Source organism: Eschrichtius robustus, chromosome 3, assembly GCF_028021215.1.
Source record: "Eschrichtius robustus isolate mEscRob2 chromosome 3, mEscRob2.pri, whole genome shotgun sequence".
Classification (NCBI taxonomy): domain Eukaryota; kingdom Metazoa; phylum Chordata; class Mammalia; order Artiodactyla; family Eschrichtiidae; genus Eschrichtius; species Eschrichtius robustus.
In genome coordinates this window covers 3,254,516-3,272,998 of record NC_090826.1, presented here as the reverse complement: position 1 = coordinate 3,272,998, position 18,483 = coordinate 3,254,516, and the positions used below count along the sequence as shown (strand labels likewise).

Genomic DNA, 18,483 nt, shown 5'->3' with positions numbered 1-18,483 from the left:
GATCCCTCCAGACCCCGCCAGTTACTACCAGGAACCCCCAGACCTCACCGGGTATTATCAGGTTTCACCAGGTAGGACCAGGTCCCACTAGGCACCACCAGGCCTCACCAGACCCCCCCTGGTACCACTAGGCCTCAACAGGCATCCCCGGGAATCACCAGGTACCCCCAGGCTTCACAGGGCACCACAGGTCTCCCTATACCCCACCTCCTCACCAGGTCCCACCATACCCCACCAGTCACCACTAGGATCCACCAGGTACTACCGGAACCCTCAGGCCTCCCCAGGTACCTGCAGACTTCACCAGGCCTCACCAGGCCCTCCCAGGCACCACAGTCACACCAGGCCTCACCAGGCCCCACCAGGCATTACTAGACGCCACCAGGTAGCACCAGGCCCTGCCAGGCAGGCTGAATGAACACCAGTCACGCAAACCTGCCTGCCACCACTACCTGGAGAAGCGTCGCCCCAGGAAATTAAGACCGCCGCCCCTGAGCCTGTGCCTGCCTGCCCCGCACAACTTCACATGCAGGATAGTTCTGCCGTTTTCCACCAATCATGAGCTGTAATTGGTTACCATGGAAACCCTTCTTTTTCCACGCCACCCAGCTGTCATGCAGAAAAGCCAACCCGTCGCAACAGCGGGGAGAGTTAGATTTGTTTTTCCTCTTCAAGTCCATTTTCTTTCTTTCTGAACCGGTAGATTTGTTCACAGAGGGAAAATAAAGAGGCAGGTGAACAGGTCAGGACAGAGGCTCCACCCGCACCCAGGAGCCAGGAAATGCAGGGCCTGGGGTGGGGGAGCAGAGGGAGGCCCTCCCATAGGAAGGCCAGGGACCGATTCCGCGGCCTGCAGGGGACCCATCATTGGTCTCTCTACAGGGGCCAAAGGCCCCAAACCCTCTGCTCTGTCACCAGGCCTGCTGCCTCTGTGCGCAATCTGGACCTTCCCGCACTTCCGTGGGGGATCCCCTGGGGTGAAGATGCATCTCGGTGGGAGAGGATTCAGTCACATCTGCGAGGACCACGTGAGGGGCGGCCGGTGACCTCTGTCCTCATCCCTCCGGCTGCTCCTGAAACCAGGCAGGACCCCAGGAGCACTCTGCAGTGTCCCTCTGACACTGCTAAGCACAGGGCTGGGGAGCCCCCAACTCCACATTCGTTTCACGGTTAAGAGGTTCTTGGAGGACCACTCACAGATCCTCTCACCCAGGAAGGCATCCACGGTGCCATCAGCCATTTTTCAAGGTGGCAGAGGACCCCACACATCTGCAGGCTAGGCCCTCAGAGCCACTAACCACCAGAGCCAGCGGCTGACACGCCAAGGAGGCCAGGCCATGGTGCGGGCCGAGTGCGGCCAGCTTCCCCAAAACTCTGGGGCATCCACAGACGCCTTACGAAAGTGCCACCGCTTCAGCCCCACGATGATGGCTACAAACAGAGGGACAATTCCGAGTGCTGGCGAGGAGGTGGGAAGACTGGAAGTCTCGGGCATCGCTGGTGGGAATGTGAAACGGTGCAGCCATCAAACAGTTTGGAAGCTCCTCAAAGTGGACCCAGAAATTCCACTCTTGGGTGCAAAAGTGTGTACACGAACGTTCGCAGCAGCATTATTCATAACAGAGGAAACTGGAAACAATCTCAGTGTCCATCAGCTGATGAGTGGGTAAAGAAAGGTGGTCCAGCCCTACAGTGGAACGTTATTTGGAAAGAAGTGCTGATATACATTACCACGTGGATGGACCCTGAAAACGTCACAAAGAAGCCAGTCACAAAAGGCTACAGGTTGTACGGTTCCGTTTACAAAAAATGCCCAGAAGCAGTCAATCCACAGGGATAGAAGGTAGATTGGTGGCTGCCGGGGGGCTGGGGGCAAGGGGGGGTAGCGAGTGACTGCTAATTGTTACAGGGTTTGCTTTAGGGGTGATAAGAGTGTTCCGTAATTAATGGTGGGGACAGTTGCACAACCTGGTGAATACATCAAAAGCACTGACGTCTACACTTCAAAGACGTGGCTTTTAGGGTATGTAGTTTAGATCTGAAGGCGTGGATGTGTGCCGGGGTAGTGGGTAGACAGACTTGGGGCACACTGCATTGCGTCCTAATCCTGTTCTCTGACCCTGGCAGGTGGGAGGAAAGAAAGGATGCTGGGGCCAGAGCCGGCCTTGGCAATGGACGTGAAGTGGAGACTTCAGATTCGTCCACACGATCCTTGCTTGAGCGCTCGGCTGCCGCGTCTACACCCCCGTGACAGACGGGCCCCGGGTGGCTCCCCCCTCGGCAACATCCCAGCCTAGGCTTTCAAATGAAGAACAAAAGCCCCCAGCCACCCCCACCTGATTGCTCCCAGATTGGGAACCACTGCTCCATCCCACTTTAGTTTCTAGTTGGCAGCTTTTTTGCTTCTCTCCCTTTTAAATTTTTATTGAAATCTTTTTTCCCCAAGAACAGTTTAATAAGATTCAGCAAATTGAGATTCAATCTGATACCTTCTGTATATTTTCTTCACTGAAGAAAATCACTGTCAATTAAGGGAGACAAAGACATCTCTTCCACTTAAGGGTGCGCTTTGCTCCGAGCAAGGAGTTTGCAGGGCTGCCTTCTGCGAGCAGCTGGTATCCACTTGCCAGAGCACTGGGGCTGGGCCGGAAGTTTATGCAGGAGTCTGCACGGCCCAGAGGCCATCCCGGAATCTCCAGGACAGGGCAGAACCTGAGAGGTGTCCGACAGGTGGCCGGCCTGTCCCAGCCCTGCCACTGGCAGTGACAAGCACCCCACGTACAACCCCAGCATTGGGTGACTGAGGAAGGCCCCCACCCGTGATGTCTCGCTTGGGCTTGCCATCAGCTTGTTCGGGGGACAAGCCACAGTGGGAACAATCCCGTTTGAGGTTGGCCTGAGCACGGGTTTGTTGCTTCCACTCCGCAAGCCCCAGGTTCCCATCCTTATACAAGATGGTTGGAGCAGGTGGCACTGAGGTCTCCTCCTCTTCTATGAAGAACCGTGCATCTGTGATCAATAACGGACAGGGTACAGCCTGAAATGACTCCGAGGACACAGGTGGGACAGACACACATGTGCTTCCTCCAGCACAGAGCTGGCTCTGGGGGAGTCCGTGTTCCTATGTGGACGTCACGAGCCCCCTGCAGACATGGGCATCCCTTCACCTGGGGCCCCTGCTGAGTCTACCTGCCCCTCCTCAACATGATCCTGCGTCCAGACGCCTCTTGATCCCACCCCACTTCTGTCAGTTTGTTTGTTTAAATAAGCTTTTCTTTTTAGAGCAGTTTCAGATTCATAGAAAAATTGCACAAGGGCACCGAGAGGTCCTGTGTACTCTTCTCCCAGAGGCCTCGATGTGAACATCCCACATCACCATGGGGAATTTGTCAAAACTAAGGGAAAACACGGGTCCATGATCATGAACCAAATTCCACACTGTATTAGGGTTTCACCAGTGTTCTGTTCCAGCATCCCACATAACATTAGTCATCACGTTTCCTTGGGATCCTCTGGGCTGTGATGGATGCTCGGACTTGCCTTCTTTCGATGACCTTGACAGTTTTGAGGAGGACAGATCAGGTCGTTTGTAGGCTGTCTCTCTACTGGGATTTGTCTGGTGTTTTTCTCTTGGTTAGACTGGGGTGATGGGTTCTTGGGAGGAACTTCCGAGGCGCAGCCCTCCTGTCACATGGTATCGGGGTGCCTGCTGTCAACACGACCCACCTCTGCTGACGACCTCAGCCACCTGTGGTGTCCTGTCTGCCAGGCGTCTCCACTGAAAAGTCATGACCCTCCCCTTTCTGCACACTCATCTTAGGAAGCAGGACCCCAAGCACAGCACACACTCTGGGGGGGAAACCCACTTTGTTTTTAACTCCTCAAACCTCACCAGTTTTGCAGTCAAGCCATGGAATGGGACAAATCTAAGGAAGCCACTGTCCCAAACGAAGAGGATGGCGGGTGACAGGCAGGACTTTCCCTTCCTTTAAAACCTACGTTCCAAGTGCTTTCGGGGTGTGGGCTGGCAGCGAGAAGCTGGGGTGCTCCAGCCGTGGGATCTCCACTCAGGGAGCTGGAGGGAAGAAGTCATGAGATTTGCTCTCAGCACGTTCAGAGATACCCTGTCTCCTAGAGCCTGACAGAGAGATGCTGCTCTTCGCAAAGACCAGAGACCAAGGGGCGGCAGGCTTGGGGTCCAGGATGGATGGAGGAGGCAGCAAGCCGTCTGAGGACAAACCCTGGACCCCAAAGCTGTGGCTAAGGGGAGATGGCGGCCACACTCAACTCTGACCTTTGGGCAAAGTGAAACTCCCAGTAGGTGGGCCTTTGTTTCACCACCACGTCTTCTCCTGACAGAAGACACATCCCACCAGGAAGAGACACTCGGTTCTAGGTGAGAAGGGAGAGCTTGGGGCCTGGTGGGGGAGAGGTCCTGGTATCCCTGATTCCGTGTTGCCCCAAGGTCTCTGCCCTGGAGAGAGCGGGACGCGGCCTTCCAACACCATGAGATATCCATCTCCCCCCGCCCTCTGTATAGGACCCTCTGGTGCCCAGGAGCCCTCGGGGGGGGCCTCTTTCCAACCCGTGTCCCCCCAGCCCCCCATCACCAACAGGACAGTGCAGCAGGGCCTCTGGCTACATTTCAGGAGCAGAGACCCGCCCTCCCCTCTCACGGACACAGGTGGCTCAGCCTCTATCCCCCCGCACCAGCTCAGGAAGGGAGCAGAGCACGCGCTTTCTTCTGGAAAGCAGTAACTGGTTCAATTTTCCTAATGAAACAAACACAGCCGGGAATCACTCGACTGATGCTCCCAGCCCGATGTCACTGTGATGTCCTGTAGGAGCGGCTCCGCACTTGGCCCCAGGACCCGCGGGGATTAAAGCATCCCTCCCTTTCAGGAAAGGCGCTCTGGGTGCCTAGGTTTTGGTCATCCGTGGCCCCAGTGGATGTTGGGCGCACACGTGGTTTCTGACACGGAGAAGGAGCAGTTCAGGAAAGAAACCTCCAACATGACCAGATGTCTCGGGCTACTCTCCTTCCCGGAATGTGGGGTCAGCCCCGGGGGCTGGGGTCCTCTTGACACCCTCCTACTCCTGGGTGCCTTGCAGTGGGTGAAGCACAGGGAAACCAGTCTCCTGACAGACCCCTTTGTCCTGGAGCATCTGTGGGTGGGTGTCTTCATCCCAAACCCTCATTACCCAGGTGTGGACAACAAGAGACCCACAAACGAAGGGGCCTGGCTGGGGTCGCCACGAGTCCAGGACTCAGGTACTTATGATCTCTGTGCTCAGAAACTAGGTCCCAACACCCCTAGACCTGAGGGGACAGGGACACACTAGAAAAAGCAGAGCAAGAACAAACCCGCTATAACCTGTAACCACGGTGACTCCACTCCCTGGACAGTCTGCACAGAGGCTCCGCCCACGGGGAGGCGGCTGGGTGGGTGCTGGACCTGAGCAGGTGGGATCCACGCCCCTGGATCTCAACCTCATCCAGCCGTCAGGGCCCTGCAGGTCCCAGGGAATTACTTCACAAGCTCTTGAGGAAGACGATAAGCCCTGGCACGTCAGTGACGCTGTACGGTCCTTGCAGTGCATTCACACCATCGGTGCTCGCACAGGGGCAATCATGCCCCCACGGGATGTTCGGCAAGGTCTAGAGACATTCCTGGTTGTCAGCAGCTGGGGATGGAGGCACTGCTGCTGGCATCTAGTGGGCAGAGGTCAGGGAGGCTGCAAAACATCCATGTGCACAGGACAGGCGCCCACAAAGACTTATCCAGCCCTAAAGGTCCACAGGGCTGAAGCACACAGATGGTCTGCTCCTCCTGGGGCCTGGTGAGGTGGGAATGACCATCTTTATCCCCAGGAGGAGAGAGACTTGGAAATGACTAATCCACACAGGCTCCAGAAGCGGCCTTGTGTGGTGGTGACAAGCCGACCTTGTGTGGCTACTTGACTTCCAACCTGCTAGCCGCGTGAGCTTGGGCAATCAGTGGAACCTCTCTGAGCCTCAGTTTCCCCACCTGTAAAATGGGGTGAACTTGGGTACCCACACCACAGTGTGTCACGGGGACTCCATGGTGAGTGCTTTAGGCTCGGCTCCCAGCCGTGGTCCCTCCGCTCCCCCCGTGGCTGTGGATGGCACCCAGGGGCCCATCTTCCTTCCCCGGGAGCTCCGGAGGGGGGCGTCTGCAGAACTCGGAGCACGGGGGCTGGTGCTCACAGGCTTCACAGGTGCTTGGAGGAGACTGAAGGATAGCAACGCGCTGGCATTCTGGTTGCCTGGGCAACGCGCCCGCAAGCATTCCGGAGGAGTGAAGTGGTGACAAGCGGTGGGTGGGTAGCCCTGTGGGTGGGAACGCTCTCTCCCCGGGAGTGGGGAGCAGGGCTTCTGCGTGTCTGATGCTACAGCCCCTGCTGACGTGACCAGGTCCCCACCGCCCTCTTGCAGCCTTGCTGCTGCGGGACAGCAGGCAGGCCATCCAGGAACGGCAGCCCCCAGCCACCAAAGTGTCCCCAGCCCAGCTGGTCCTCTCGGCTCAGCTACTGACCCCCCAACATGGTGTCTGTTCCCTCTCTGGGCAGCACCCGGGATGTGACCGGCAGCTGCCCCAGCGGCTGAGGAGCGTCCTCGGGTCTGCCAGCCCGCCTTGGCAGGTACCCTGGGCCATCCCTCCCATGCTTCCTCTGCAGGTGGGGGCAAAGGTCTGAGACAGGCCCCCAGCATGAGCTGGTCCATCCCGGGGTCAAGCCTGTCTTCTCCATATCTCTCTGGGCAAAGACAAACAGACATGAGCTGGGCGAGAATCCTGATTTCAGTAACCATCCCCACCACCGAAGCCAACTCAGAACAAGGTCTAGAAGACCCTGGAAAGGCAAAGTCAATTCTGCAAATTCCCGCCAGTGGTTCTCAGCCCAGGCCTCACATGAGGACCACCTGGTTGGGGGAGAGGATGGTTACAAAACTCTGAGCCTCAGCTCCACCGCAGCAGACCCACTAATCAGCATCTTTGGGGAGGAGGCCCAGCATCAGTAACGTTTTAGGAAGCTCCCCAGAGGCCTCCAGGGTTGAGAGCTGAGGAACGTCTCCTGTTCCTCACCGGGACCCAGTTTAATCCTGTTTTATGTCCATTTTTAACAAGAGATATAGGATGGGTTCGGCGGGGCAGAAGGGATGCTGTAGACCAGTGACCCTTCAGCACACGGGTCCCGGGTACCATGGGCCAGGGCTGTCAGGCCGGTAAGATGTTCACGGGAAAGTTCTTACACAATCATGTGAAGAGATAAGGGCCACGGCACAAATGCATATTTATGGAAACAGAGCTGATCATGGACAGAAAGGGCTGAACAGAGATGATCATGGACAGAAAGGGCAGAGCGGGTGCCAGGACCATCACCCACATGGACTAAGCACCAGCTCTGCGCGGGGCTCTGGGCTTAGCGCTCGACACGAATTGTCTCACGCTGCTCGCACGGTAACCCTCTGAGAAGAACGGCTGTTACTCTCATCTTGCAGAAGAAAAAAAAGCACAAAAATAGTAGCTGTGTTTTTCTCTGGAAAGAAGTCTCTTAAAAATACAACTGAAAGCAGCTGATGCTGAAGGAGGTAAATATTCAGCCCCGGAGGGAAGTTGGTTCTGGGAAGGATGTGTTCCTCCAAGGTTTCAGGTTTTGAGAACCGTCCCATCGCCTCTCCGGCGCTGGGAAACATGCATTCCCCGTAGAGAACATCCGTGTAATCTCAGACACCGCTCCTGATGATAGATGGCTTGTTACTGATAGTCTTGTCCCTAAAAAGTGGACTCGAGAATAAATGATGCCAGCTTCCAAAGCACCCAAAGAAGTTCCTCTTTCTCACGGGAAATATCTATTTCAGTTGTGTTGCTATTGTTACATCGTATTTACGGAGCTCGTTACACGTGCCTGGCACTTTGTAAGCCAACCAAGAAGGGTGGAGAACAGTGGAGGCATGGCTGCTTCTCAGATTCTCAGAAGCAGGGCTGTCGTGGGATCTGCAGAGATAACGAAAGGATGCCCTGATGGAGGTGGGGAGGGCGGGGCATAGGGAAGGAAGAGCGAGATGGCTGAGGGAGAGCTCTGGGGTCAGGCGGATTTGGGCCGAAAGCCCAGCTCCATCACCCGCTCACCCAGCGTATGGGCTGGGGCAGGTCCCTCCACCTCCTCTGGGCACTGTCTCCTGAGGTGCTCATGTGCCCATCTTGTGCAAGCGGGAGGGGGGGAGGAAAGACAATGACAAGATGCTGGCAGAGCTCTCGGCAAAGGGCCCAGCTACGTGGCTTAGGAGTCAAGAGGAGGCTGGACTCAGGCCACAGGAGGCGAAGGCAGAGGAGCTGTGTGTCCAGGGACAAAGAGTGGTGGACCTCCAGAGGAGCCCCAGGGACCAGTTCAGGCTGTGACCCCCTAGTTCTCTCCAGTGGTCTCCAGGCCAACCCTGCCCATCTCTGACCTCCAGAACCCCCGGGACCATCCCTTAGGGAAAGCTGGGGCCACTGCTCAGAGGGGCTCAGTGCGGCTGAAGCATGGTGGGTCCCTGAATATCAGAAGATAACCTATGAGGAAGACAAAATCGATAGTTTAAGAGTTTGGAGTGGGCGTTACGAAGGAGGTGAAGTTACAGAAGAACCTGGAGAGGTCCGGAACCTCGCAGGAGGCTCCCGTGTTGGACCAGGCGCATCGCACAGAGGAAGGATGACAACCGTCAGGCAGCTGGGGAGGGTCCCCTGCAGCCGATGGGGGTGGGGGAGGGCAGATGACCTTGAAGGTCCTCCTGAGTCTGTGAAGGGCAGATTTCAGGGAGGAGGGAGAAGGAGCGTCCTCCTCACACAGTCAAAAGCAGACCCAGCCCACTTGAGGGGACCCGGGGAGCCCGCAAGTCCTCAGGCAGCAGTCTCCACGCCTGGCTGCAAGCACTTTACCATCCTCAGTCTTTTGCACCTGAGTGTAAATGAGGCTGAGGTGAAACGGGGCCTTTGCAGGGGATGGAGGGACCCATACGGTGGCCTGCACGGGGTACAGGGTCCTGAGAGGGGGCCTGGGGGGCAGGGGATGGTTGCGTCTGTGGATGGGGGAGAAAGAAAATGGTAACTTGGAAACGAGCCGGCACTGCCGGAAGTCCATGAAGTCATCTGTGCAAATCCTACAACGTAGGTCACGGTTCTGTCTCCACTACAGCAAGTTCCTGTGTCCCCGTCAGGAGGGGACTTGACAAGAACAGAGGCTCTGCTGCCGATACCCCACCCTTGCCCAACCGCACCGAGAGGGGGAGAGCCTAGACCCAAGTCCCACTGGGCTGCGGGCGAGGCCATGGGAAGTGCCAGGCGTGATGCTGGACAGCCAGGAGCCGAGCCTGGGCCAGCCCCCCGGTCCCCGTTGGGCTGGTCATTTACCCCAACCACACCCCCCCGAGAGAGGCAACCCCACTCCGCCACGTTACCCACGAGGGGATGTACGTTTCAGAGGTGTCGGCGCACCTGCCCCAGGTAACCAGCCAGTGGGCGGTGCCTCGGGGACCTGACACATGCCTGCAGGACTCGAGCCCACACTGCGGCCACCTGGCCCCACCTCCCCCAGGGCCTGGGTACTGAGTGAGGAGGCCAGGCTCCAGCCAGCCGCGCAGGAAGACAGGGCCGGGGGACATCCTGCCTGACGGACATCACTGCTCTAACCACCGCCATCCACAGCTTCCCAGCCTCAGCTTGAACACAAACGGTGACGGGGGACTCACTACCTCCACAGAGCACTGAGCGGGTGTAGGGCGGGGGCTTGGGTAGAGAGCCTCCCCGGGTCATTTCCACCTCCCACCCCAGCTGTCCTGCTGGGAATCAGGACTCATCCGACCCCCGAGAGGCACTCCACGTGCAGGCCACACAAGCCTGGACCACATGCGAACGCACACACATGGACACACACAGACACACACGGACACACAGGTGAACATGTGTCCCCAGCCATCCCTTTTCCAGTTCACCCAATGTCCCCTCCTGTGGCCCAGCTGTGAAACCCACCATCCCGGGCACCATCTCGCCTGAGTCTCCAAGTCGAGTGTCCAGAGCTCGGCTGCAAACACAATTTGGCATAAAGCTGATGGGGCGGCCACCACTGGCAGGGGGACAAAACACTCTTTGGGGAAATTCTTCCGAGAAGAACCCAGCAGAGCTGAGTGTCAAGCTTGGCAGACGGGCTCTGCCATTCACCAGCTGCCTACCGCCGCCCCACAAGCAATGTCTCCTCTTGGGGTCAACCTCCCCCCTCCCTGAGGCCCTGTTATAGGCCGAACTGTGTCCCCCCTCAAATTCATACATTGAAGTCCTGACCCCAGTATCTCAGAATGTGACTGTATTTGGAGATGTGATCTTTAAAGAGGTAATTAAGGTAAAATGAAGTTATAGGTGTGTGATCTTAATTCTACATGACTCCTGTCCTCGGAAGAAGAGATCAGGACACAGACACACACACAGGGACAACCATATAAAGACACGGGGAGACGACAGCCATCTACACGCCAAGGAGAGAGGCTTCACGAGAACCAGCCCCGCCCAAACCTCCAGGACTGGGAGAGGACAAAGGTCTGTGGCGGCCGTTATGGTGGCCTGAGCTGACCAGGACAGGGACCTCTCTCTCTTGCTGCTCCCGCCCGGAGGGCTGAGGGCTCAGTGCCTGCGGCGGGCCCTCACTGTCACTCTCTCCTGGGGATCCAGCACCACGGTTCCAGATACTGTCCCTGCAGGGGTCACTCACAAGCACAACCCCCCCTCACAGATCTGGACTCAGCTCTCCAGCCCCGGGCCTGACCACCCTCACGGCCAGCTCACAGCAGAACTCAGCACAGCCCCTGCTAAGCCCCTGCCCACCTCAAAACGGCACACCCATCTGCGCACACGGGGGGCACCGCCGTTTACCAGGTAGCACAGCCAGAACTCTGCCCTCAGAGCCCGCCGCCCCTCCCCCACACCAAACATGTGCTCAGCGGGTCCTGCCCATCCCTGCCTCCCACGCAGGGGTTCTCAGCTTCCGCACGTGGACATCTGGGCTGGACCACTGTTTGCGGGAGGACCTGTCCTGGGCACTGCAGGACGTCCGGAGGCACTGCTGTCCTCTATCCAGAAGATGCAAATGGCACCCCAAAGCTGTGACAAGCATTCCTGACATGGTCACTTGTGTCCTGGGGTCGCAGGTGCCTAACACAGGTAGGCAACTCCCTCTCTCGGCTCCCCGGCACCCAGGGCATGTGTGGTCAGCCTCATTTGGAGAAAGAAGGGCCCCTTTGCAGCTGGTGGGAGTGAGGGCTCTGGTGCTTCTGAGGGTGTCGTCCGGGCTGTCTCCTCCCCACCACCTCGAGGAAGCCATCCACGACTACCTCCCACCTTCCTCTCTCCCGAGTTTCCTCTGAAGCTGAGTCCATCTCCCCCAGCGCCTGCCCATGGCAACCGGTGACCACTGCCTGCCCCCCTGGCCCCACCCTGTTAAGTGGGTCTCTGCATCCCGCCAGCATCACAGAGGCTTCTTGCGTTTCTTCAGACGCTTTCTCCCCATGAAATGGGAGAGGAACATGACCCCACCGACATCCCAGAGTCGTGATGAGGGAGGAAAACTGCAGCCTGAGGTGGACGCTTATTGAATTTGATTCTTATTTAATATTAATTACGCTTTAATACTAATGTTAACTGTGCTTGTTAGTTTTTGTTTTTATCCAATTATTGCACAACCCTTGATTACACAGCTACAGTGATGGGCGCTGGGGATCTGGAAACAAAGAGACAGTGTCCCCACCCTCTCTGATCAGTGCACACCTTAGGGCCCGGCTCACAAATGCACGTCATTCATTCTTTCATTCATTCATTCATTCATTCAGGGAGCAAACAAATAAATGAATGGATGAATGAATCAGGAGCGCGCAGTCCACTTGGAAAAACAAGGGTTTTACCTGACAGATAACCCAGAGGCAAGGCAGTCAACCTGTTGGGGCAGATTCAGCTCTGTCTGGATGAACCTGGAGGGCTGCTCAGAGGAGGTGACAGGTCTCTAATGCCGTTCGACGTTTACCAGGGAGGGGAGATGAGGAGAACAGAAGGAATGCCATGGCTTGACCTCCGGGGTCCACTCGGGAAGGCCCAACAGCAGTCAGGAGGGCTGCCAAGGAAAGTGCTGGGGGTTGGGGGCCTCCCAGGACCCGTGTCCTTTCAGGGTGTAGAAAACCCCCCTCAACAGTCACCGAGCACTTCGCCTGGGGCAGGGGTGGGGCTGGGCTCTTACATTCACGAACTCAGTCAGTCCCCACGATGACCTGATGATGGAGGGACAGCCGGCCTCCCCAGCCTCAGTTTCCTCATCTGCACATCGGGGGGAGGTGACCTTCCGGGTGCACGCGGTTCAGACCCTAACGGCCCTGGGGCACCACGGCTCTGCTATCTGCCTCATGGGTGTGGAGGGTGAAGAGATGCACTTGGCGAGTGATTCCTGGAGGAGGATTTGGGGAGCCACGTTGAAGCCCTGCAATCCCGGTGACCTCGTGTGGTGGTGGCTCCCAGCCCTGGGGTCCCCGGGGTGTGGCTGCTTTTCTGTTGACCACGAAACTCCCCTGCTCCCTCGGTTTGTTTTATTCCCAGGCAGCCCTTCCTTGGGACCTGCCCAGCAATGCAGTGAAAAGTCACCCTGACCGTGAATCACACGGACGCACTTCCCTCCAGCGGCCCATGCCCATCGCCTCCCAGGTGTGGGTCTGGGGTCAGCAGGAGGGAAGGTGCTGAGCGAGGACGCGGAGGAGGGGAGAGGGCAGCGACCCAGGCGCAGGAGAGGTGACCCAAGTGCCTGGCAGCCCTCTTCTCAGGAGGGACAAGCGCCAGACACCTCTGGGGCTCACACAGTCCAGATGAGTCAGGAGACCCGGCACCCCACCTTCCTCCCTGGATCCCCCTTGGCTGGCCCAAGACTGGTGCCCAGTAACTCCCCGGAGCTCTGCTGTGTGCCCCACCCTCTCAGGGCACGTGGGCAGCCGAGGACCGAGGGGGCAGAGGAATCCGTCCACCCACAGCACCAACCCCTGCTGACCGACCCGCACCGTCCACAGACCCCGGGGGATGAACCCTGCTGCCCAGAGGGGGACCAAGGGAGGTGGCCAGTGGGCCCTGCCCAGCTCCGGCCTGAGAAGGATGGGGGAGGGAGGCATGGGTGCTGAGAGCGGCTGGACACTCCCAGCCCTGGGCAGGAACGGAGTCACACAGCCTGGGGACTCTCCCCTTCCACCAGAAATGGTTCAAGGACCTCGAGTGTCCTGAGAACTTGCAAAGTCCCATTTCTCCTTGTGGACTGTGCAGCCTTGGGCAACGGTTTAAGCTCTCAGCGTCCCCACCTGTAAAATGGACAGAATGCTTTCGGTGAGGAGTAAATGAAACAAGGTCAACCTGGGACCTGGCCTGGGCATATGCTCCATCAATGCGGAGGAGCCGCCTCTCTCAACCAGGACTGTGTCCAGCGCCCGCCAGGCCCGGCGGTGCAAGTGCAAACAGTGCCGTCCTGCACCCGAGGGCCTCCTTGGGGTGCCCGGGGCAGCTCCAGGTTGCAGATCCCTGAGCACGAGAGGATGCAGCCATGGGGGCAGCCGATGGCTGCTCGCTGGGCCCCCATCCTTAAAACAAGAGGTCATAACTCTCATAAAGGGTTGGAGAGCTCTGGACACCTTTGCAGACATAGCTCAGCACCCCGGACCCCAGAGGTGAGGGCAGGGTAGTGGCCAGCCCTGCCCAGGGAACAATGACAGGGGCTGGAGCCTGGAAAACCGCGTGTGGGGTCTTGTTGGGTACAGTCCCTCCTCGGGCCTCCCGGAGGAACTTGGGCACACTTCTGTCCCTGGGCGGTGGGGAGGTCCCCCCCCACCCCTTGACTCTATGCTCCTCCAGGAAAAGGCCGGGTCTTGTTTGTCTCTGTCCGGCAGCAGGAAATACATCCATGAGTCCGCAGGGGTGCACTGGGTGCCACCTGTGCCCAGAGCTGGGGAGGTTCTGTGTTACAACCTGGGGCAGCGGTGAAAGCCGGATGCTGCCCTCGGGCCAGGCAGCCCCCCTGATGCAGGCACCCCTCTTCTCATTCGAAGGAAAGGAAGAACAAAGCTCTTCTCTGACTTGCCTCTGCCGGGGGCTCCCATCCCCTCACAGGGATGCTGCCGGCCAGCCCCGTTTCTCCGTCCCTCCTCCACCTTTCACAGCTGCCCTTCACGGAAGCCCAGCGCTTCGCTGCGTGGAAAGAACATGGTCCTTCGCGCTGACGCTGGACACTCACAGCCCGATCACGTCTCAAGGCTAAGGACACTGAAGCTTGAAAGCCAGACTCATCCAGGTGCAGCCCCCACAGAGGAGCAAATCCAAACCCCAGGTCTCGGGGGCCCTGTCCTCAGCCTGCATCCTGGTGGCTTCCTGCCGCCACCCCTTTCAGAGGGAAGCTACCGGAGGGCCTTCGGTGATGGAGGGTCTGGTCCTCACTCTGCCGTATGCGCAGAATCTGCCGGGAACGCCCTCTACCTTCTGCAGGGAAGGTGGGCTGGGTCTCTGGTCCAGCCTCCATCCACTCATGGGGGCTCCGCCAGGCGCCACTCACTCTGCCATCGGCTCGGAAAGTAGGAAAGTAGGTACTTCAGGTGTAACAAATTGCTTGTTTGGCTGTTAATCGGGCCACCCTTTGGCAAGGGCACACAATTTAACTGCCTCAATCAGTTGAATTCATACTGGGAGTGCTGTTCTGATTTATCGGTAATTGTGTCTGAAACCTCTCTGGGGCAGAAGGATGTCGGTGTGTTTCTCTCTCTCTTTACTCCGCCAGGAGCTGCTCTGGACACCCCGTTCCCTCTACGTGGTCTCGGGAACCCCCCATGGGACCCCTCTACGTGCTCTCGGGAACACCCCATGGAGAACAGAGAGTGTCCTGGACCAGGGCCGCTGTGCCAGGTCAGCCAGGAGCCCTAGTCCCCCCCAGACAGATGGGGTGACAGAGGACGGGGGCCTCGTCTCCCACCCCACTCGCCAGGGAGCCTCAGACGCCCGTGGGCCTGAGCCCCGACGAGTCTTTCCTCCTCCGATGGGTGTGTGCTGCCCGCGTGCCCGCTCTGAGCGGGGGTCCTCAGGGCCTGCAGTGCCTCTGTGCCTCGGTCTCCCCATCTGTAGAGGGGAATGATGCTCTCGGGGACGTCCCTGCACTTTGAGAGTTGATATGATCCCAGTACGCAGGTCATCTGCGCAGCGAGGAAAACAATGAGAGAAAACATCGAATCGGGGCTCTTTTTTTCCCCCAGAATTCTATTCTCAAGTTAATCACTTGTTTGTTTTTAAGTGAGAAGCTACACCTTGAGTGTTTTCACTAAATAAGTCTATGTTTGAATGTATTTTTAAATTTCTCACATGTTGCATTTCACCTAAGGACATCTCTCTCTCTCTCTGTTTCTCTCTCTGTCTCTCCCTCTCTGTCTCTTTGTCTCCCTCCTTCCCTCCCACACTCCTCTCCTTTTTGGACCCACAGTCCACCGATGAGCTAACAGACATCAGCCGGACCAGCTCCCTGTTGGACCCTCCCGGGCCTCGGCCAGCACGTGCCTCCGAGACCCGGGCATGCTGAGCTGGCCCAAGGCCTGGCCAGACTGTGGAGGAACCACTTCCTCCGAGCCTGAGAGTGATAGGGGTTGGGCAGCCATGCCGCCTCTCAGACCATGCAGATGTGGTCCCTCTGAGAGCATGTGACGCTCCCACGGCTCGGCCAACACCCGGGCCACGTGCCATCGACCGCCAGCCAGTCTCCGCACGCCCCACATCCGACCCGACGGGTCTCGCGAGGCCGCTCTCGGGCCGCCCCTCCAGCCTTGTGCAGCAGAGCCCAGCCCCACCGCCCTTTTCCCGTCCTCACCACCGCTCCTGCATCCTCTGGCCTAGGCGTGAATGCCTCTTCCTCTGAAGGCCCTCCTGCATCCCTGGGAAAGGCCGGGCCCAGAGAAACCTTCTCAAGGCACAGCCCTCATCAGCACCCACTTAGAGCTGCATCCCTTTTCTTGGCCGGGGGCCCCTGAGGCTCTGAGCTCTGTCCTGGTCTGTACCCCAGCCCCCCTGATGCCCAGCACACAAGCATCAGGTGGGTGGATGGATGGATGGGTGGGTGGGTGGGTGGATAGATGGATGGATGGAAGGATGGATGGATGGATGAACAACACCTGTGTCGGTCCTTCTGTGGGGTGCCTCCCTCCGTTTTCTGTCTGCACTGACCACCCCGGTCCTGGGGGTGAATGACAGCGCCCTTCTCTGAACGAGAGCCATGTTCATCGCATAATTCAGTTCAGCATTTCACAGCTGTGGCCCAAGCGGTTATAATCCACACATGAACGTTCTCTCTTCTTAAAGAGGCCTCAGTTATGGGGGACAGAAACTCCCACTATCATCCCTTCAAACTTTGTCCGCTCTCTGCCCCACCTGGTACCATTTAACCCTTGACCCCCACCGTCCGATGATAAACGCAGATAAGATGTTAGGCCCTTCATTTCCAATCAAAAAGGAAACCAAGACTCAGGTCCACCACATAAACCCCAGGGGTTCTGGCCCCCATCCAGAGGCTGCCCACCAGGCTGCCCCTACCCAGGTTGACCTCACATGGGGCCTGATGTGTTATGGCTGGATTGGTGCATTGAGGCTGACGGAAGGTGTGCTGGTGTTTCAATACTTTTCCACGTTGGGTTTAAGGGAAACCTATTTCTGAATTTCAGCTGAGACAACACATAATTTTGGGAGAGACTGCAAAAACGATCCATGGCTTCCCTAAATTCCCCCAGGATTCTGCTATATGGTGAGTGAGTGCCCACGTGGATTTCATGAGGTTTCTAAGCACTCCATCCTACATTCTCACTCTGATCGTGGCTCTAAAAGTCAAATACTTTTCTATGTTTTTTGAGTGGATTCTACAAAGAGAGAGAGGAGAGAGACAGACAGACGTTCATCAGTCTTTCAGGAAGAAGATGCCAAGCTAAAGGTTGTGGACGGAGGGACCAGGACTCCTGGGTCTTGTCACCATCCAGGTTCTTGGTCCTGATACACCCTGGGTGGGGGCTTCCTAGCAGGGGATCTGGTTCACGGATGACGGGCAGCTGCCCCGATCAGCTCAGGGCAGGGAGTGGGCAGCAAGGATACTGGTCCAACTTAGGGACACTACCTCTGTCGACCCTGATCCCTCTGCAGAAGCAGAGACTACCTTCTGCTTGAACACTGAAATCCTAAAAGCAGGGCTGATACAGCCCGTGAGTCACACTGAGGGACCACAAGAATTGGTGGCTGCTGGAAGGCCAAGGGGACACACAGACCAAGGGGTTCATCTGGCCCAGAGCCAAAGGCTGTGGCCAGTGGTCCTGACTGCAGCTGGGAAGAGCAGATAAAACATTCCAGAAGGATGGTCTGTCCACATTCGCATCTAAGTGAATCTCCTTTTTTATCTGCAGGCTTTGAGATGGGCAGAATAGCAGCGAGGGGATAAATTCCTACTGGTGCCTCCTGCCCAGAAAGGCTCAGTGCAGACCTGGCCCAGGCTTACCTGCTCCCTCAGCATCGGTGAGGGATCTAGGAGGATTGGGGTTTATCATTTCATTTACTTACTGAGGCTGAATAACTGTGCGTGGGGCACTCTTTTGGAAATGGGGTTATGCTGGGGGCACAAAGGAATTAAGGGTTCACACTCTCAGGGAAGAAAGAAACCTTGACCCCAGCCCTGCTCAAGGTTCCAGGTGCAGGGAGGGAGATGGTCATCAAGGTAGGAATCTGGTCCATGAAGCCCAACAGTCCTGGGCTGAAGGCCAGCTCGCCTGCTCGCTTCCTGGGCCAACCACGCAGCCTTCATGCATCTGCCCCTCTGTGGGCCTCAGGGTCCTCATCTGTAAGTTGCAAAGGACAGAAGGTGCCTGGTAGGGTTTCAGAAGGAACAGGGATGATGGATGCAAAGTCTCCAGCACACAGCAGGAGCTCAGTGTGACAGGCCTGCTGCACAGGCTGAATGGTGCTCCCCCAAAAGAGATGTCCGCCTCCCAACACCCTGAACCTGAGCGTGTGGCCGTATTTGGAAAAGGGGTCCTTGCAGATGTGACAAGTTAAAGACCTGGAGATGAGGTCATCCTGGACTAGCTGGGTGGACCTTAAATACAGTGACAAGTATCCTCGTAAGAGAAAGGCAGCAGGAGATTTGGGGTGAGGAGGAGAAGGCCATGTGGAGATGGAGGGATATGACCACCAGCCCAGGAATGTGCGGGACCACTGGGAGCTGGAAGAGGCAGGAAGGATCTCCCTTAGAGCCTCCGGAGGGAGCACGGCCCTGCGCACACCTTGATTTCAGACCTCTGGCCTCTAGAACCGGGAGAGGATATATTTCTGTTGTTCTGAGCTCCCTAGTCTGTGGTTATAGCAGCCCCAGGACACTCACACAGGTGTGATCACTTGATAAGGGAGC

General features: G+C 57.5%; 1 protein-coding gene across 1 annotated transcript in view; it reads right to left on the bottom strand.

Moving 5' to 3' along the window:
* Window positions 1-1,240, bottom strand: part of AJAP1 (adherens junctions associated protein 1) — a 56,643-nt gene extending 55,403 nt beyond the window's left edge. Inside the window, exon 1 of the mRNA XM_068537483.1 lies at window positions 1,198-1,240. Coding sequence (XP_068393584.1) covers window positions 1,198-1,240 — 43 coding nt within the window. The remainder of the gene's footprint in view (window positions 1-1,197) is intronic.
* Between the last annotated feature and the right edge of the window lie 17,243 nt (window positions 1,241-18,483).